Genomic DNA, 21,548 nt, shown 5'->3' with positions numbered 1-21,548 from the left:
TTCTTACAGAGAACCTAATACTGGGAGTCTGAAAAGAATCCAGCCTTTCCATTCGTACAGTTCACAAAATGTCCTGAGAAGCCTATATTCTTAGCACTAGAGGGATGGACTGACTGCTCCATGTTCTAATTCTCTTTGTTAACTATGGTAAAGAACTGCTGTACTGTTGATCACTATATGCAGGGACTTCTAAGGGTTCTCCTAGAGTTCTACAATGTAGGGTGGTTGAGTTCTAGTCAGTACTTACTTAGAAATCCCACTTTTTTGTCTTTGAAGGTCTTCTAAAATTATTCTATCAGACACATGGCTCAGCTATGTCCATTAGGAATTTTAAGTGAAACTCAGTAGCCGGAAAACCAGAGAGAGTTCATGTATACTAGAGTTGAGCCACAATTGAAAAGGGACAAAGGAGCATACACTCCCCTTTCCAAATTATATTTCATCAAGCTTTATCCCAGAGCTATTTGTTACATTACAGTGTTTTACCAGAAGGAGATTCGGTGAATGGGATTGTTCTCAGTGTTCTCCATAGGAATCACTTCAAAAGGTTCATCCTTCCTGTTCTCAGGGTTTTCTTTGCCACCATGTGAGAATTCGCAATGATAGAGAAACCCTGAGTCGTACCCACCCTGAAGAAGAGAAGGACTATAAGGAAATTGTGACAAAAGAAAACTGAAGCAACTGACCAGGAAAATGCAAATTTCAGAATAATTCTTCCTTTCTTAAGGACCTGTGATAGGTTAGACAATGCTACCTCCAAACACTTAGAGACCCTATTTATCCACAGACAGAAGTCTGTCATGATCTCTGGCATTAAAAGCCATTCTACCACTATGTTAAAATTCTACCTTCTGTTAAAATTCCCTTGTGAGGGAACAGCTAAGTCTTTGTGCCCATTCAGGCACCACGAAGAAGGGCACCTACTGGATATTTACCAAACAATCTGAATCAGAGTGACACTACTGGTATACTTCACAAAAACCAGTGAAACTGTCAAGGATGAAAGGAATGGATGTCCTAGGGATGACAGGTTTCAAAGGGAAAGGATGTCACATCATGCAACCCAATCAATATGAAGTAAAAACTGATTTACCAAGGAAAGCCAAAATTTTCCGGGTGCTGAATAAAAGCCACAGAGGATGGGACTGGGCTCCTCTGGTATATAGATAGATGGCAATGGCTCCTCTTCAGGTTCTTCCTCTTTAGTTTCTTCTACCTCAAGTCCCAGCTCCTTTTGCTGCTTTATCCATTCAAGCCTTGCCTTCTCCTTCTCTTGCTTTTCTTTCTCTCTCCGAGCAATCTCCTCTTTCAGCTATTACAACGAGCAGAGAAACACCAAGACATGAAACCAAGGCACTCCACACATCACTGACTGAAGGAGTCTCATACATGAAATCCAAGGTGGTCCTGGCATTATACATACAAAATATCTACAGAAATCTCTTTCCTGTCAGCTTAGCAGAGATCAACCAGACTTCATGGGACTCGCCAGTGAAATTCCCCCCTTTCCCTCCTCTGAAGTATTTACTCTTGCTCCTTTGAAACAGAAATAATTCTGAATGACAAGCAGATTTCAAAATTTCTTCAGACAGATTATTCCAAATCTTCACCACTATGCTTACTCCTGCAGAAATCCTAAGTCTTGTCCCCTGCCTGCCCTGGAGAAAGAAAAGAACTGGAAAGCTGAACTCGAATAAGTTCTACTGCATCATTGGTATGGAGCAAAAGAGAGAAGCTGTAATTGACTTAACTTCTGAACAATGAAGGAAAGATTTGTCAAACCTTTAAAATTCTCTTCCACCCAAGCCTACTATAGCATAAACAAATACCAAACATTCTCTAAAACAGTAGCTTCCTAAGAAGATATTAGATAGCTGAACCAGCAAGCCCTTAAATATTATCAGCTGATCTTTTAAAGGTATGTCTGACATACCTTTAAAAAAATCTCCTGTTCTAGGGACAGGAATAATAAAAATTACTGTTTTTATCACCACCCTTACTGTGAGAAATCTTTCCTTGCATTAGAACATCCTTTTTGTAACTTATTAATTATTTATCTAATTCCAAAGTAAAAAGAGAGCCATTAATATTCTTTCTCTCTGTAGAAATATTTATTTATTTTTAGTGATTGTTTCTCAACATTATTCTTCTCATTTGACTAAAAAACAAAAAGAAAACCAACAAAAAACAAACAAACAAACAAGAAAACCAACAAAGCTCAATACATATTATTTTAATCTTTCCTTTCTCATGCATGCTTTGTGATCATTCTTATAGGTATTGCTGTGAAAAAGCATCTAGAGATCTTGCTCCTGCATGCTGACTTCCTCCAAATTATAACACAAAATGAAGCTTTGCCTGACATTCAGTAATGTCAGGAGCAGTTAACAGAGAAGGCAGAGAAATCACAGGTTAACAGAAGTAGTTAACAGAATGAGAGAGGCCGTTGCATTGTAGTGGATTGAGTATGGAACTGAGAGCCTGCTCACTGGAGTTCTCCTTCTAAGCCTAACATCAGCTTGTTTTTTAGTTTCACAAAACTAACTCTAGCTGTGACTTGACCTAATTCTTTTCCTTTGGCACCACATATTCTTTTTAAATACTAAGTACCATTCAGAAACTAAATGCACACCTTTAAACTTAAAAGATTTTTTTAAAGCCAGAAACACTGCTAAAAAAAGAGAGATGTTTCATATTTGCTTCAAGGTGACTACCTGGCAGTTTAATAACTGTTGAAAGAAATTTCCTATAGGGTGAATATCAGCCACAAGAAATAGTATTTTTGTCAAAATTACCAAAATTAAAATATTTTGAGAACTAATGCATTACCTTTCCCTTTCTCTAATGCTGTCTTTTAATTACAATCAAAATTCACATCATGCTTTCAGTGTCATGTAGGTTTGAATAAACCAAAAACAACTTGTAATTTCAAGCCACAAATGGCTTCCACCTGCCATTCCCTTTCAAGGAGCTTAGCAAAAACCCTGTGATGACATACAGGGACTAGAAACTCTTCTGGGTAGTTTGGTCACCTGACACAATGAAGAAGATGAAATTCTGCCACAGGAGAGTTTTTTACCTTGATTTGGGATTTAATACTATAAAAATGGAAGTACTGTGTTGGCAGGTTTTTTATGTGATAGGTGGTCACTGTATCCTGCTTCCCATGGAGAGGGGCAGGAACCTGGACAGCAAAGCCATTCTCACAAAGGATGAGCAGCGTGCTCTTGTCCTGTATAAAAACACAAAGAATGGGGCAGATGTATAAACGGAATCGAGACAAATGGGAGGAAAAGTTGGTTAGGCAGATGCATAGGCATAAAGCCAAAGTCCAGCCACATTTACCTGTGCTCTTATTTCTATGTACACTTTTAAATGGACATCAGAAGTCAGTGAGCTTCTTTTATGCTAGGCAAAGCTAAGGAATTGAAGAAATCCTTGCTGTGTCCAAACCAGCTGAAATTCTGACACTGCTTAGCTTGAAAGCAGCATGATGATATTTTGGAAATTTGGTTAAATTAAAAGATGGATTTGACCCATGACTTAGTAGGTTTTGGGTTGATAATTTCATATATTTCCATACTAATAAATCCTTTCTATCATCAAGACTTGGCTCAAAGTCTTGCCAAATGCTACAGCAGTTTGTTTTTTGTTGGCACCTCACAAGTCCTTTAAAATGGGAAGTTAGGAAGAATAGGTGAGGTGAAGGTAATAATTATTCAGTGTTTTGAGTTTTTAAGAGACAAGCCTGTATTTAGTTTCAATTTTCATGAGCTATCTGGAGAAAAGAGAGAGAGTCTTATTTTATCTGACCCATCACTAAAAATGTGCAAAGAGGGCATTTTAGAGTTGCTATGGAAACCCTAACTAGGAATGATATGGTTCCTGTGTCTGTAGGATCTCAGTTTAAAAATGTATTCATTAAATGTAATGTATTTAATCACCAGTGCTTCTTTAAAACAAACTAAAAAAAAGAAGTAGTGTGACACTCAGATGCTGGCACTGTGTTAAGCAAATGTTCTTATCTAGCAATAGAGGCCAGATACTGGTAGAGAAACTTACTCAGGCAGAATCTAACATCCAAGACACAACAGGTGCTTTTTTAGTAAGGAGAAGTACCTTGTCTTTAAGGAAAGGACTCAAAATGCAACTGTCAGATCAAGATCTGTTGTTTCTGCAGTAAGACAGAATTCATACCAACAAGACTTCTTTTGCCAGCTTTTAGAAGTGGAAATAACCACACTTTGCCACTATGCACCAGTAAAATATATCTTGCTAGAATCTAAAAATAATTAATAGTCTCTCCTCTAAATAAGGTTACTGGACCAAAAAATTTCAAATGTTATCCTAACCCTAGAACACTTTTAAATATTAGCAAAGACCTACATTGATATGTCCTGACACATTTCAAACACAGAATGTGAATTTCAAGAAGCACCCAAAATCTTTCTTAATGTTGTCAAAAAGCTTTTCAAAAGCCTGTTTTAATAGGGGCAAGAGTCACAGACAGTAATGCCCAAATAACTTCTTTGTCAAAGAGAATCGGTTCTTCCAAAAGCTAAGGAATAAGATTGTTTCTTCAAGTCAAGGGCTCAAAAAGCATACCAAAACCTTGTAGTTTGCCTTATCCAAAACCCAAAATATGTCCCTAGTGACTGAACCAGAGATTTAGCTATACAGAACCTTTTGTCATGCTGAAGCAGCATGAAGAACAAAGGAGAAAAACATTATTTGTATTGTCTATAGAGGACATGACTAGAGTCGTGGATCTTCATCTATTTTGATTGGAAATTCTTTTTAAAATTATATGTTAACACTGCTGGGAAGGAAAGAAAACAAATATGCATTACTCACATGAGAAGGTGGAGACCACTGTAATGCCTGTACAGGCCCAGGGACACAGATGAATCCAATAGGCTTGTATTCATCCTCAATAGCAAAAAAGAAAACTGTTTTGTCTTTACTCTGAGGAAAAACAAACAAACAAGCAAAGATGATGACTGAATCAAAGCTGACCAAAAATTCAAAAGACTCTAAATACTTTATGACATAGGCACATACTTCCATTTTTTTGTGTTTAAACAGGGGAGATTCAGGACTGGATTTCCATGATGATTACTGGGAGGAAATAAAAACCCTGCCCATGCTGTTCCAAGAAATATGTTGCACCCATAGCTCTTAATGGCCTCCTTTAGCACCAACTGCCATGTGCATTCTGCCCATTGCCCCAAGAGCTCCTTTAAATCTCAGGCTCAGGCCTGATTTTTCAGATAAGGTAGCACAAGCTGATTTCCCCAGATAACAAGTTCAAGAACTGGCACACAACATGATTCATTTTACCTTAAATCCTACATTAAATTTAATGCATGGGAATTCAGCTTAAGGAACATGTAACTGCAAATGCACTGATCATGGCTAAGGACAAGCTTTTAAAAAGAGACACCCATTAACTGGAAACCATCTCAAAGACTACCAGGCATAATGACTGACTGACTGACTGACTGACTGACTGACTGACCCTGTGGTAAGGCCAAGCAGCGCTCGGTAGCAGCTGGATTGCTGCCAATGTGGTGTACCAACGGACTTGCTTTTACAATCCAAGATCCTACTAAACTAATTCCAAAATGAACCAAATCCATTTTCAAAGGGAATTACAGAATTCACACTAAACAGTCCAGTAATTCACAAAATGAATTGTGTGAATTGCATGGTTGCTTTCCTTCAGAAAAACAGATGTGAGTGCCAACAGATCCTTCTCCCTGCACAGAGAACTACAGCAAGCAATCAACAGCAACAACAGAAGTAAAACTGCATTGTCAGTAAACAAACTTTTACATTATCTCTTTTAAAAGGCTCTACATTTGTGGCTTAATAAAACCAACCAAACTGCATGATACATACCCCTGTGGCAAACACATATCCCTTTTTTTCATATGCCAGGGCTGTGACTGCAGCAGCATGAGGTTTGAAAACTTGTTTCAGATTTATCTCTGCAATCTCATTGGCCTGTCCTGCATGACTGGGCAGCAGTTTGGGATCATAAACTTCAATTATGCGGACAACACCATCTTCAAACCCCACGGCAATTAGACCTCCCTCAGGATTTACCTTTAAGTGAAACAAAGAAAAAAAATCACAGAGTACATCTGAGAGCTTCGAAGAATAATCCATATTATGCTCTGTTGTTTACCTTTAAACTCACCTTATGTGGAAGTGTTGCTAAAGCACTAAGAATATTTCATACATGGGAAATGTTGCTTATCATCTCTAATATGACAGCACAAAGGAAGAGAGAGGACTGGGGCCTATTTTTTGGTTGGATTGTGTTTTGGTTTTTTTTAGTGATAACATGTCACTGAAACTGAAGATGTTAACGAGGATGTGGTTGTAATGTCTGAGGAAGAGGTAATTCATACTGACATAAAGATATATCAGTAGCTTCTTAAGCAAAAGAGCTGAAACCCAAAACAAAGAATTATGTTTCCCTGAATAAAATATGGGGCACCAAACATAAGGATGATTTTTTAAGAGGTCAGGGAACAGGCTTGGGTCTGGCTGAGTCCATAGAAAGTACAGCAGTCAACAGGGAATGCCACTTGAGATGGAAAGAAGGAAGAGTCTTTACCATAAGTTCTGTAGGTAAACCAATTGCTAACAATTAAAAGAAGCTTGAACTGTGATACAGGTTAGCAGAGACAGGCCTGTGTTTTAGCTGGATATAGCTGGACTTGTGGATTTAGCTGATATTTGCCATACATGGTAATGTCTTGAAGGCGATTATGAGCTGACTTGTCGGTATTCACTTATCTAACAAAGACACTGCTAGCTTGCCTATGAGGAGATTATGGTAAACAGATGCTTCAAAGTATGTTGGACTAAGTTTTCTTAGATTAATAGCACAGATTTTAAAATACATTTGCACTCTTTAAACTGTGACCAAGTACCTAATACAATTTTAAATGCAGCTGGATAGACTAAGTGCCCTTTGTTTTTCAGATTGTGTTTAGTAATAACTTTCATAAAACTGAACTGAGTCAGTTTTGTGATGCTGTACAATTTATTGTGGCAGACATCTTACCTCAAGAAGGTACAGGTAACCACTTAACAGCGTGTCTGAAAGCCTGCATGGCCAGAATTATATTTTTATAAAATAATTACTTTTATAAAATGAAGGCACTCTCCCAGTGGAACCCTCGCTTTAAACATTCAAGTAATTATTTGCCTCCTAAATTTGCTTGTTATTAATCCACCAGGCTGCTATGTTTTCTCAAGAACATGACTAGACACAACTTTAATTAAAATTAGCAAATATGTCTACAAGTGATAGACTCCACACTCCACAAATGATCAGTTCTGGCAACAGTTTTTAATGATTTATCTCCAAATGTTTGTGATTTGTCTGGGCTGTCATTTCAAAATGTGTTAACTAACTAATGTTAATTGACATTTGCTCTGTGTGGGTTAAATAGAAGCTGTTAGTCTACAAACTCAGACTACTTCCCATACTGCACACAAAAATCTGATTTTAAAATTTTAGGAAGGCACAAAGTAAGATACCTGATAACCCATAGTAAAGTTAAACTGTTCCTATACTGTATACAAACATACTACCCCACAAACCTATCTATCCTGCTACAGTGAATTTCACCATGGCCTAACAAGTGACCTCTCATGTCTTGTTTGCTGAGCAGCTTCCTGGATGCTGGCAGGCTCATAGGCTCCTTGAAGAATTTTTGCTTAACATGCTAGGAAAAACTCACAACAGCCGGTGCCCATGCCAGCGCTGTTCCTCCCTGTTTAAACTTGATTACACTCAGTTGACTGTTGCTGCTGAAATCATAGATGCGCACTGACCCTGTGTGGAAAGGAGACAGTAAGAATTTATTTCTTGCAATGTCACTTACATGTTAGGATTTATGGAGAAATGTCTATTTATTTGAATTAAAATCTGGATTAAATGTATGTTTTCTCTTTTGAGTAACAAAATGCTGGCATGAAAGATGACTGATGGTTACAGAGCACCATAGCTAACATGGTGCTCATGAACAAAATACATGATTTCTTCACTCTTCAACTTATACAGAACCAAGAGTTTTCGAGGCTGAGGGTTGTAATAAGAAGTCCCAGGCTGACAATCTACATGTAATTTTCAAGTGAGCACAGAATTGTGGCATACTCTATGGAAAATCTGCACTGACAACATAGGAAAAGATGATAGGCTACTACTTGGGACTGCCTAGGGAGGAAAACATTTCAAGGGAGGAAACATAGGAGACTGCCCACGTAAGATCCAATTTCATTAGAGGGAAAATAACCACATTCATAGGCACACATACTGATTGCATAAAACTCCCTTCCAACTAGCATTTATGTGAAACATAGTTTGCTCAACTGGTAGGAGTTAGTCTTCAGGCTAGAAGAATATCTGCATTGCATAACACAGGCGAATTACAAGACAGTACTGACAGGAATTTAATTAAAATACCTTGTCATGTTTTCTGAACAGTATAAATGACATTGTTAGTGCTCTGGCCAGTAGTTCTTCTTTCAAAGCACAATAAAGCTAACATTGAGAGGCCTAAACAGCAACATTTATAAAAGTTAAATGAATATGTCTGTAACTGCTTGTTATCTGTTCATGAGAGCATAATAGCTATTGCATTTTCTAAGAAAGGCACAAACATTAGTATTTTCAATGGCTTACACAATGCTGCAGGTGCATGTAATTCCTTACAAGATAAAAATCCCAAAACTTATTAAACCCCAGCACTGAATACAAGTACTGTTACTCAAACTGGATGTCTCACCTTTCCAGCCATTCCTTCAGAACAAACTATTTACGAAGTTTCTCATTAAAAACTTCCATTGTTACAATCCCAGGTTTTTAGGATGAAGGAGTCTTAAAACATTATTTCAAAACATTCATGGTTTGCCTTAACTATTAAAGAACTGATCCCAGGAATAACAATTGGATGTAAAGTGACTTTGCAATAGCAAAAGCACAAAAACAAAACACAGTAGCTCCAAACCAAGCACCATTGCCCTTCAAAACCAATAATGGCAATGATATGAGAGGAAAGGAACAGTGCACTCACTGTCAAGAGCTGTGGTGGCCATCAGGCATGTAAAGGGAGAGACACCGACGGCCTCAATCCCCCCAGAGTGGAAGGTACACACACGCTCTGGGTCATGGCTCTGCGGTGCAAAACAGAAGAGAAATTATGCTGCATTTTACACTTGTGCTCACCAGTTTGAGCTTATGCTGCCTGGGAAATAATTTAATCATTCAAGGAATTACAGACTTTGCAACATTTTTTTTTACATTAAATACAATTAGTTTGTATAGTATGCGTATTTTATTTACCATAAAATTCTTGGAACATATTTTACTTTTCACATTAGAATTCTAGTCCCCACAAGCGATTGTTCTTATTAACTTAATTATGTTCCAGAGCAAAAATTAAATGCTGCTTTTTCACCTCTGTCATCTTTTTCTCCATCAAAAACATCTCCAGCAGTAACACTAGTTACTAGTAGGATAAAACACTTCAAGTGTGTTTCATCTTCTTATTATTTTTTTCTAGTTCTTTCTGTCATTTAAAGACTACAGTAAGGATTAGTTCAAACATCTGTCTATAGAGAAAATAACAACACTCCTTGAACTCATTTCCTGCATCCATGCAGCTTTCATTACCAGGTTACAGAATTAAAGTCCTTTAAAGTAACTTGAATTTGGCAGCTGAAATTTCAGGAATCAAAAATCAAATTCCTCTTTACCATCCTGCACAATCATTACAACCAATTACATTTGAAAATTTTATGAAATAAAATATCTGTTTCAATGCTACAATTTTCTACCATACAACTTCACAAAACACAAATTTCATTCCAGATGGAACCAGTATAGTTACAGGATGTCATAGGATATGGTTCCTATTGCAAATGAACTGAAGAAATCAGAAGAAATAAAAAACAAAATTACCATATTTGAAAAAGTCAAATCCAGCTTCCATATTGATCCACTTGTATCCTGAAGAAAAAAAACACATTAATTGAATATTTTCAGACTCAATTTGGAAATAAAACTGCACATGGTGACTTCTTAAAAAGTCCTTAATGATTATCATTGTGAAACAAAAATTACTAAATGCAATTATGTTGGTCTTAAGAATCCCATTCATCACTTTAAGGTAATAGAACTTGACAATACCTTTTGGCATTCTTCTATTCTTATGCCAGAGTCTCACACATTACTATACACTAAAAACACAGCACAGCATAACATAATTCAATTGGAAGGGACCTGCAAGGATCATCTCATCCAATTGCCTGATCACTTCAGGCCTGACCAAAATTTAAAGTATATTATTAAACTCCTCTATATATGCCTCTTAAACATTGACAGGCTTGGAACTTAAACAACCTCTCTAGGAAGCCTGTTTCTGTGTTTATTAAAAAAAAAAAAAACAAGCCTGTAGGTAGGTAGGTAGATAGGTAGGTAGATAAGAAGATTATTTTCTATATATCTAGAAGACTGAATTCTACTAAAAAGAAACACTCTGATTTGTAATAGACTCCTGCTGTTACTTACCAGCATGTTCCTCATTTTCTGTTTCTCCACAGGGATGCATGTACCTGAGTGTGTCTTACCTGAGCAAACCAGAAGGACTGTCCCTGGTCATGAACTTTTGTAATGAAATTCAGGCTGACATTCTTGCCAACCCAAAGTTCATTCATAGGCTCCATCTCCACTAACCCTGTGTCATCCACAGGATCAGCAGTATCTACTACCTCAAAGTTCCACATCTTCATGGCATTGGAAGCATTAAAAAAAGGAAAAAAAAGAAAAAAAAAGTTTTTTTATAAGACCAGGTTGTTTTCACACACAATAAATATGGATAATCAAAATTTTAAGAAAGCAAAATTACTGCTTTGAACATAACCTAGAACAGTGACTGGAGCTTCAATTCAGCCCTGACACAAGCAGAGCTGTACATGGCAGCTTCAGAACTATGCAGAATAAATGGTATCTGTGGGCACTCAGCATGGCTCATACTGAGGCAGCACAAAATAATGGGAAGTCTAACCCTTCCATGTTCTGCTCTGTACGATAAGGACAACATATCAGTTAGCACGCTTATAATCAAGTGAATTTTCCTAAGGGAAAACACCAACCTATAAAATACAACAACAACAACCAACAACAGTGTTTGTAACCCTCCACTGCCTATAGGTCAGTATACCATTGATTATCTTGGCCATTCCACACATCAGCAGAAGACACATCATGTTCTCCCTTAAAGAGCAGGGAAATTGCAAAATTCTTGATCATTGACAGGTGAGGTCAGAAAGTGGTGTTATGCATAAGGAAAACATTTTGACCTTAATTTATAGAATTATTTGTTAACTTCAGGATGGTTTTTCTTTAATTTTCCCCCATTTTAGGATATGTATCTTTGAGATGCTAGTTAACTTCTGTGTTATTTTAACATTAATAATCTGAGCTTTTAAACATGCAGAAAATTAATTTCAAATATTCCTGTAGCTTGTTTTTTATCTTTTAGATAACACCGCATGTTAATAGGCCTGGAAGTTATACAATGTTAGAATGTAGTCAGGAACAAAGCTGTTAGAAAACCACTGAAGATTGTTTTGATTTACTAAAGAAAAAGTTGATTTATTTATTTATTACTATTAAACAAGGAAAACTGCATGCCATGCTATCCAGTTCAAACACCTATACTGTGGAGATGTGCTCTTATTTTCTTTGTTATACCAAATAATTTTCGGAAATAAACTATCCTCCAAAAATCTGGTAAAGGAAATACGTAATATTTACCTGCTGACCATACATGTGCACACCTAAAGGCAGAGCAAAAGAAAAACTCACCCTAATGACACCATCTTTTCCAACAGAGTAAAGGTCTCCTTCATCAAAAACTAACTGGCTGATAGGGCCCTCATGACAAGGCTTGTGTCCAACTTGACAGAGCTCTACTTTAATGAGGCCACCTTCCCAAAGCAGCAAATTGCCCCACTCAGTTCCTGAGACAACCTTCAATGCAAATGAAGATAAGTATGTAAGCACCTGCATGTAATTGTGCAGAAGCAGGCAAGAACCCAATTAACATTTGTGGCTTCCTTCCATGAAAGCACTAAACCAATGGCAAAGTACAGACATTTGCAAGAGAAGATGTAAAGGGTGAGGAGGCTCAACTTTTTAGCAATGTGACACAATTTGCATGCACTGAAATTGGTGAAGATTGGGACCAACAGTCTCTTTGTATTTCTGTACACTAATGTTTTCACATTAGAAGACACTCTGCTCTAAGCCAACCCAGATCTTTTTTCTGGGAATAACAACACTAACTATTTTCCAATTATTACAAAGCAAGACAGGGATTTTGGGCAAATTGATGGCAATATTTTCTTCTCAGAACAGTGCATCACAGGCCTGATTAAAAACATTTTCAAGCAAATAGTAACACTCCAACTTACAAAGCAGACTTTATATCAAAGAATAAAAGGGTACATAATATTTTTGCTTTTGGTCACTTTTTTTCACTTACCTTCCCATCAGGCAGCTCCACAAAACCTATAATGTCAGACACTGCTGTTTTTCCAAACCTGCCCAAAGCTCCTTGCAACTTGAGACCAGTTAATGTGAGAGCCATTTTCCAGAACCTGAGTACAGAAAAAAAACACCCCTCAGTGATACAAGATTTCCTAAACACTGTTCAATCGCTCTTAGACATTGCATTACTCTTACCAGGCATGCCTTGCTCATGTATTACTCCTTTTTGCAGGAGAACTTGGGGTTGTTGTTTTTTTTTTGAAAATTATATACAGCTTTAAATCTACACAAACATTTCCCTATCCTACTCCAATGAAAAAGCTAGGAAAAGGATTCAGAATGAGCAGAATGAAGATTAAACTACTATTAAAAAGTAAGAAGCGTAAAATCCACACCTACATCTTTCCGCTACAACTCATACACTTACTTAGGAGTATCTATTTTATCTTTCCTGTGGGGTGTATGATGCTCAGTTTTGTAAACCCAAGGGACTGAGGACTTCATTAAATGTCATCCAAGTCCTCTTGTGGAATTAAACTGTACTATAAAATCTCACTGAGCCGAAGGTTTTATCCTAAATATTACTGTCTCCTGTGTGTGCAGGAGACATTACTTTTAAGATGACTGTTGGAAATTGTAATTTGAGTCCACATTTGGGTGAAAGGTCACATTTATCATGTAATAAAAGCTATGTCAGAGTTTATTTGTAGTATTTCAGCTCAAAAGAAAGTTTATAAGAGATTATGTTTAGTCAGATTTCCATAAATAATGCCTTCTAAACTATACTTGTTCTGTGTCTAAATAAATAATTTGCTATTTCAGACCCACCTTGCAACCAAACTATAAAGCAAATCTCAGATTTTTATCTGATTTCCCCATTAAAATTCAAAGTAACTTAAGATGCATCATAATTTTAAAGATATTGTTTTTATTACAACAGAATCCCACTCACAGCATAAGATTCTCTGTGTTAACATTTGAGTACTGGCTAAGCACAGAACACAGAAAGAAAGTTTAAAGTCATTGGGTGTTTGACCCTGTTTTATAAAAGGAGCCATGAACTAAGCAGGGAAGGGAATGTATGGAAACATCTTTTGTAGGCTTTTGGTGCGATCAGGGGGTTTCTGATCCATGACCTGGCAACCAGCTCCAATGGCTGTCCAAGGAGCAGATGAGCTCAAAAATCAAAGATAGAAAGCCCAGAAGGCACAGAAGGTAAATATGGTAAGCTAGAAGACATGCATACATAAGAATTTTTCATTACTTCCCAGTACTTGTTGAAATTTCAAGAATGAAGCCAGAGGTACTGACATTTAACATCAAGCATCATCCTATTTGGACAGCAAAGATATTGAAATATTTGTTTGACTGGCTGAAGAATTTGAAAATCCTCATTTTTGTAATTGTAAGGGCTAGGTAAAATAGCATTCCTCATTGGTACATGTTTGCTAATGATACATTCTTGTTAATCATCTACTATGTATTATGACTGCAGAGGTGTTATGTATTAATCCTAATCAGCAAACCTACTTGATGTGTCCTGATCCACCTGTAGTCAGATGCTCTTCATTCTCAGCAGAAAACATGACCTTGTAAACATCCTGTGCAAAAGCTTTTGACCTCAACAGAGTCTCCTCTTGTTTCCAGTCCCAGATGGTCAACATGTAGTCAGGGCTGCTCCCAACACTGGCCAGCAAAGAGCCAGTACAGTTGAAATCACCAAAAACATAGGCTACCTCTGTTCCACCTAAAGAAATGTACAAGACCCAATACACATGCACAGGAAAGAGGTAGAAACAACACAAAAATCTACTCAGAAGAAGCTCAACATTCACTGAAATTATTTTTTATTCAATAGGTAATGGCTTTAGGTTGGCTATCTCTATCAAATAGAAGTTTCTTCCCATGCAATAAAAACTTGAAACCAATGTTTTCTATTTTTGCTGTGAAGGACCAGAAGATTCTATTTCCTCCTAAACTAAAAATGATCCACTACTCCATCTGCTGGGATCTTTAAACACTAGCCCATCTGGATAAAATAAAAATAGAATGTTTTACACTACCTTTCAGTATTCTGTAGGGCCTCACCGAAGGATATGTGTAGATGACAATGTTTGGCTTCTTCCCTTTTTCTCCTACTGCAAAGTACTCCTTACTAGGGTGTGCCTTGAAAAAGCAGAAGTCTTGTTGCATGCTGTAATAACACCTTTGTCTTTATCCTGATAGTTACTGAGTTATTGTATTCACCCACTCATTAGTCAAAACATACTGCCATAAATACTAGATTGCATTTTTCTGTGTGTTTATTCTGAACAACTGTCAACCTATTGCTCAATACCACAATGAAGCCACTATGCACACAAAATGGTATAACCCACATATATTGTGGAATCATCACAAATGGTGAAACAATCTACTTTGTGATGCATCCTTTTACGATTCCTACCTCGCTCAACCCACTAGCTAATCTTTCCATAGCAGCATTTGTGTCAGCAGCCATCTACTACGGCAGACAGCTGCAGAAGAGCTATCCTGAATGACACTACTCTGAAGGTGTAAAAGTGTACACTGATTCCCCAGAAAAGGCTGCTTATGATGAAGCAGGACTACCAGTCTGAAGCTGATAGTCTGAAAGCCTTGCTCATGTGCAATAAAACAGAGATAGCAGAGCTTTCACATGGTAAGGTACTTCAGAGACAGAAGTTGATACTTCAAGCTCTTGATAAGTTTATTAGAGTGAAACCAGATACTTTTTATTTGTGTGGGAGCTTGATTTTCTAAATTTTAATTGCAAGGAGGACTCTATATTAGTATCAGTTGTGATTAGGACCGATGAAGTGTTGAAAAAATAAAATAATTGCTACAAGCCAAAAGATTTAAATAAGAATGAAAAAATAATTCCATCTGGACTTGTCAGTCCTTTTAGGTAGCTGAGCCAGGGACTAAGGTGTGCAGATACTTGTTCTCTGCCAATTATATTGATGGGATGAGAAGCCCATGCTGCATGATCCACACATTCCTTTAATCAATACCATATCCTTTCTTATGTATATGAAAGTGCAACTGTAGAAGTCTCCCATATCTGGCAACCACAACCAAGTAAATATTTTCTCCCTAGAAAGTGACTAAAGTTCTTAAACAAGAAACAAAAGCCATACTGTGATAAACCCAATGCCACCGCCACAGCTGCTCCGGACATGTTTCTGATACTTAGTTCTCAGGTTCTGGAGGATCACCTGGTTGCCTGCTACATAACCTACAGTATTTCTATCCATTATCATCAGGTTTACAGGTCTGGTACAGTCATATCCAAAAGAATGTCTGGGAACCGTCCAATAAGGAAAAGATTACACACTGGTTTTCTAGACAGTTTACTAAGTAGATAGAAATGCTTAAACTGAAACTGAAATGGGAATACTGAAACTAGTGACTAAGCCTGAAGGCAGGAGATAATTTTCTTCAGTATACAGTGAAAGTAAAATATATCTTTACTCTATAACTGAAAGGAAGGCACAAGTAACACCTTTCTGAAGTTCATATCCCATCTTTTCATCTCCACTATGGGTACACCTCTTGTTTCTGATCATTTGGAGCTGCAAGGAATTCATATTTTATCTGTGTTCTCTTTTCAAATGAAATGTAAAAGATATGCATCAGATTACCAGGAACTGTTATACAGGCAAAGATCAAGCAAGTTTTCAAGCTCACTTCTTAATTGTTTACAGGCAGATGTAAAAAAGGGAATAGCAGTCTTCAATAGCAACTGAACTGTGTCTACAGAGAAAACCACCAGCATATACAAAAGTCACATATCATATCCTACCCTACTTGACCACACCTACCCAAGAGCTTATTGTAGCTCTTAACTGATGGGCACCACTTCCTTCATTCTACGAGTTTAGATCTCCTGAGCACCAGAATACAAATCTACCTGGTTCCTTCCCCACTTCTCATTTATGAGGTATACAGGAGCTTTTCTGCTCTCCCCTCAGCTTCTTGGGGAACACCAGTGTGGCTACAGAGAAAGGGAGAGCTTTGCAGGGTGTATTCTTATGCCAGTCTTGTGCCTGGTCACATTAGCTTCTCCATGATCTAGTTCTACAGGAGTACTTATGATAGGAAACACTATGCCCTGTAAGAAATCTTTATGAGGTCAAGACAATACTCAAGATTAAATTCACCCAGAACCATAACTGGCCAGGATTTTTACCTGTGTCTCAACCAAAGGTATCCCACTAATGCCACATAGGCTACTCCAAATTTGACCAATACAATTTTGAGAAGGTATATTAAATATCATTACCTTTGAATTTGCCCAAGCTCAACAGAAAGGATACTTAAAAATAAGAAGGTCAGTGGGTATCTCAGTGTCATCAGTGACATATGGTCCTGAATATACATCTTCATACGTGTAGAAGAAGTTTTCATCTATTTTCTTTTTTACCTCCTCAGGCCTTTTTTGTGGTTTTGAGGATACTTGAATATTATCTTGTTTGTCCAAATTGTCTTCTGCACCTCAGAAGTGGGAACATAACAGAAATTTATATTCATCATATGTTTTGGGTTAGTGGCTGATATTTGCACCTGACCATAAAAAGGGAAGGAGTCACAACTCTTTGCCCCCTTTGATAAAGCAATCAATACTTCATAGCTCAAAACAAGGGTTCCATGTCTTAGCAACTACTTGTCCTGGAACGCTCTGCAACAAACGCTCCCTCAGTCTTTTAAAAACTTCACTGTAAATATTCAAAACTGAAGAATTTAAACAAAAAAAAAAAAGTTGTTTGAAAAATACTGGTTTTAAAACTTTAAGACTTACTAAAGCAGTTCAGTTGAGGTTTGCTTGATATTTAGGTCTCCACTTTAGAAACCAAACAAATTTTAAAGTGTCTGTTTTCTGTAGCTATTGAATGCACATTGTTGTACAAAACAATTATTAAAACCACATATAATGGACCACCAGAAGACACCACTGTCCTCAAGAAAGCAAACTGCTAATGTGTGACCAGTGTAGCTCCTCACTGGATTGCAATGCACAATACTGTTAACTTGACTTCCAACTAGTCATAAGCACTTGCTAAAAGAAGTCTTCAGTTGGTTATCTCAGGTTAAATCTATTTTGTAAGCATTTCATGCTATCCTGACTGTTTTCTCTCCTAGGTGGGCCATGAGAAACAAGCAAAGGGGGCAGAGACCAGCCAGGCAAAGAGCAAAGTTATGCCAACTGAAAGGGAACAGAAATACTCAATCACTGTAACTGAATACAGTCTGAGGTTGTTAGGCTGTTCCTAATAATAACTGTAAAAACAATGAAAACTAGAAAGTACAGGGGGTTTTAAATTTGTACCACCATCTCCTCAGTGAACACCCATTCTCAGCAATGCTCTCAATGTCCAATTCCACTTGCTCCCCTTCTTCTTCCTGTTCCTCTGCAGTTGGTGATTCACTTGAAACACTAGTTTTGTTTTCTTTTGCAAAGTATAATTGGTATCACTCTCTTAGGTATGAATCCCTTTGATTAATTTGCTCGTACATGCCATATTAAATAAATATTTAGTTCTGTAGTAGTAAAAGAACCTCCTCTGTCCAACAACAGACTTCCTGATGCTTAGCATTAAGTGTCAGGAGAAGTTTACTTCCAAAAACCAGTAATTTAAAACTTAGGAGAAAGAAAAAAAAAAACAAATCCTATAACAGAAAAAAGGTGTAAGAGGAAGATCAAACAAATGCCAAAAGTAATGCAGCAATGCATCAAAAAATTCTTCCAAAGTGGATTTGTTATTCATGCTACCTGGACCTAGTGTGTTAGATGACATGCAGGACACCTGAAATAGACACTGGACAGGCATTTCAAGATGAAAAATATGTTAAAAAGAAAAATAATGGCCTCTGAGTGAGTCTGGTGGAGTTAAAAACCTGATTTCAGTATTAGCTACAGAGACAGGTCTAAGCAGTAAAAATTTTCAGGGAAGGGACTTTGAGAGCTGAGGCACAGCAGGAACAGCAGGCACATGGCTTGGTCCAGAACATCACTATGACCAGAGTGAAAATAAAATTTTGGCAACAAGAGCAGGAACTGGAGTTGAAGTAAGAAAGGGGTGGTGGAAGAATGGTGGAAGAAGCCAGAAGTTACTGTAGATTCAGTACTGAAATCAGGACATAACAGGGAAATGCTCACCACTGGGTTCTGCCTCTGCATCTTCTGCTGGTTCCTGTTCCATTGGAAAAGGTGGATGTTCTCTCTCCCTGGCAGTGGTAAAGACAAACCTTTAGTATTGTTGCTTTTATTTGCCATTTAGGCCATTCTCATTTCCTCTCAAATGCTTTGAGATTCCCAAAGATGCTATTTGTCTTCTGCCTGTACACAAATATGGATAACCCAAAGATATGTCCTACTTAGTAGAGCGAATTCATTGGCTCAGGTTTAGGACTCCAGGATGTGAATAAATTGCTGCAGCAAGACTTTCATCTAAATACTGTGTATTGGTGGGAACTGACATGATTTAAATGTGTTGAGGTTCTCTTTAATATACTGGGATGAGATCTGCTTTTGAGACAACAAGGCTATTCCTTCACCTTTGTGGTGGACTTCACAAAAATATCTGGAGATAGACATTCTGAGATCACCTAATATCTTGAACGGAAAAGCATGAGAGATGCATACTTAGGAAAAAAAAGCACTTTCTTCAAAACATTTTAAGATAATAGAAAACAAATCTAAAAGTTAGCACCATTTTTTAAAAAATTAAACAGTTTAATAACACCCCTCCCCCATATGATTTTTATATTTCAGATCATCTTTTTCAGGGTGCTACATTTTTCACTAGTTACTATTTTCCTCTGAAGTGGAAAAGGTCCACATTTGTCATGTAAAAACCACACACATTGACCATTTTTACAAAAAAATGGTCAAAATTTATTCTGCCTTTTGATTTCATATGTGTTCTCCACTTTCAAATGAAATGCCTCAAAATGCACATTGGAGCAACTTTGCATCAATATTACAGCATGAAAAAAACTATCCAAAATCAGAAAATTCAGAAGTTGTATATAAAGAAACATGAAAAATCAGAATAAGAAATATGGGCAGGATGCAAGCAAATCCCTCTTCATTTGTAATCATGACTTTGATACCACTAAGAAGTCCCTAAAAATGCATTTCCTGTTTCCAGCTCTTGGTCAGAATCCATTTGGAAAAAATATTTTGAGGAATTTCAGGCTTTTCCAATATTTCAGGAAAGGCAAAGTCTCTTAACAAAATGCCACCCACAAGAAGGACAAAGAGGACAAAGAAATATTTCAGATATGTCATTCTTGTTGTTCTACAGACAATCTTCATCCAAAAGTCCTGAATGTCTTCCATAATCTGACTTTCCTGCATAATTTCACATAAGAATTACGAATGAGCTTTTATCCTTTTGGTGTGGTGAGAAAAACTTGAAAATAGACAAGCAGAAAGTTTTACATTTAGAAAACAAATGAAAACAATTGCAATGTATCTCAATATATTTAAATGAAATTCATGAGTTTTTAATGGGGTAACACAACTGATATCACTGAAGTTGAAGAAATAGTTATAGACTATTTGCATAAATAGATAGTGGAGTGTTCAGAGACCTGAATTCTAATTCCAAACCCAATAATGACATGTACAATTTGTATCAGCCATTTCACCTCTGGCTGTCTCAGTTATCTCCTGTGAAAAATTAGATAATAATACTTACACATCTTAGCAAAGTGTTTTGATATCCACAGAGAAAAGAGCTATAAACTTTCAAATTATTCTAACTAATTAGCAATCATTTCTCTTCTAAAAATTAAGACTATCATAGTTTTCATTATAAATTAATTCCTATCTGGAAAATGCTTTAGGCTGAAAGAGGATATGAACATTTCCGCTTTCATTGATATCTGGGTTCTAGTTAAAGAAAGATACTGCGATGTCCACTGTGCACATTTTTGTGATGGCATTCAAGCACCAAAGCAAATTCTGAATTTAAGAACTCAGAAGAGGCTCAAGGGGATAACATGTCTACTTTGGCTGCAGATTCTGGCTTTCATGAGTTTGCTGATCCTGAAAACTCTTGTGCAGGCTCACCATGACAAAGGCATACATTTCTCTGAATGTTGATTTTATTTTCCTGGGGGGAATTGGCAGGGTTTTTTTTACAACAGCTTTCCTAAATCAGAAAGATTTAAGCCTTTTGATACGGAAAACTGAGATAATGACAAGTAGAACTGATGTGATAAGTCTAGTGAGGAAAAAAAAATCAGCAATCATAATTTTTCTGCCAATTCCAGACCAGGGTAGTACATTTTCCTCCTAGTACTGGTAAATCAAGACACTGACTTGAAATACTGTACCAGATCCACATCAGTTTCATCATTTCCAAGAACTCAGGAACTTATTCCAAGTAAGGACTGAATTCAGGTTATCCTTGTTTCAGTGGAAGTGCTACAAGCTGGGAATTTCAGCAAAGTTCCATTTTCTTTCAAATTGCCCTTTTCTTAGCTATGTTCTCAAAAGCCACAGAATGGAGAAATGTGTTCATTCAGGCATATAACTTCAGTTATTTCAAAGCTAAAATGTTTTTTTGTCAATTTTGCTGCCACACAGAATCTTTATATATGGAAGCCTCTCAAAAATTCTCAGTAAATTTGGACATTAAGTGATGTCTCATCTCAGATAATTGTCTCCTTTATTCAAAATACAGCATAATTAAATCAAATGGGTTTTTATTTGCTAACACATAAACAAATTCAGTGAGATCACACCACTTTCTTTCTATTTTGTCATCCTACACTTTTCTTCTTTCCAGAAAAAAAGGTGTTTAAATGTGTAGACCTCATAAATGCAGTTCTTGCCATCATAAACCTTGTGACTGACACTTCAACTGCATAAAATACAAGAAAATAAATAATTATCAAAATGCAGCCTACAGTTTTACTTAGAAAACAAAACATATCTAACTGT

The 21,548-nt window shown here is 36.9% G+C and overlaps 1 protein-coding gene across 1 annotated transcript in view; it reads right to left on the bottom strand.

Moving 5' to 3' along the window:
* Positions 1 to 21,548, bottom strand: part of CFAP44 (cilia and flagella associated protein 44) — a 41,828-nt gene that overhangs the window by 18,349 nt on the left and 1,931 nt on the right. Inside the window, exons 2-17 of the mRNA XM_054514100.1 lie at positions 18,753 to 18,820; positions 16,912 to 17,083; positions 15,733 to 15,895; positions 14,638 to 14,740; positions 14,105 to 14,321; positions 12,570 to 12,684; positions 11,891 to 12,055; positions 10,651 to 10,806; positions 9,983 to 10,030; positions 9,096 to 9,195; positions 7,761 to 7,855; positions 5,902 to 6,108; positions 4,855 to 4,965; positions 3,080 to 3,232; positions 1,094 to 1,312; positions 487 to 629 (exon numbers count right to left, since the gene is read on the bottom strand). Of these exons, the coding sequence (XP_054370075.1) occupies positions 487 to 629; positions 1,094 to 1,312; positions 3,080 to 3,232; positions 4,855 to 4,965; positions 5,902 to 6,108; positions 7,761 to 7,855; positions 9,096 to 9,195; positions 9,983 to 10,030; positions 10,651 to 10,806; positions 11,891 to 12,055; positions 12,570 to 12,684; positions 14,105 to 14,321; positions 14,638 to 14,740; positions 15,733 to 15,895; positions 16,912 to 17,083; positions 18,753 to 18,795 (2,210 nt within the window). The 5' untranslated portion in view covers positions 18,796 to 18,820. The remainder of the gene's footprint in view (positions 1 to 486; positions 630 to 1,093; positions 1,313 to 3,079; positions 3,233 to 4,854; positions 4,966 to 5,901; positions 6,109 to 7,760; positions 7,856 to 9,095; positions 9,196 to 9,982; positions 10,031 to 10,650; positions 10,807 to 11,890; positions 12,056 to 12,569; positions 12,685 to 14,104; positions 14,322 to 14,637; positions 14,741 to 15,732; positions 15,896 to 16,911; positions 17,084 to 18,752; positions 18,821 to 21,548) is intronic.

The sequence above is a fragment of the Molothrus ater genome, chromosome 2, assembly GCF_012460135.2.
Source record: "Molothrus ater isolate BHLD 08-10-18 breed brown headed cowbird chromosome 2, BPBGC_Mater_1.1, whole genome shotgun sequence".
Classification (NCBI taxonomy): Eukaryota; Metazoa; Chordata; class Aves; order Passeriformes; family Icteridae; genus Molothrus; species Molothrus ater.
This window is presented reverse-complemented; position numbering and strand designations above follow the sequence as displayed.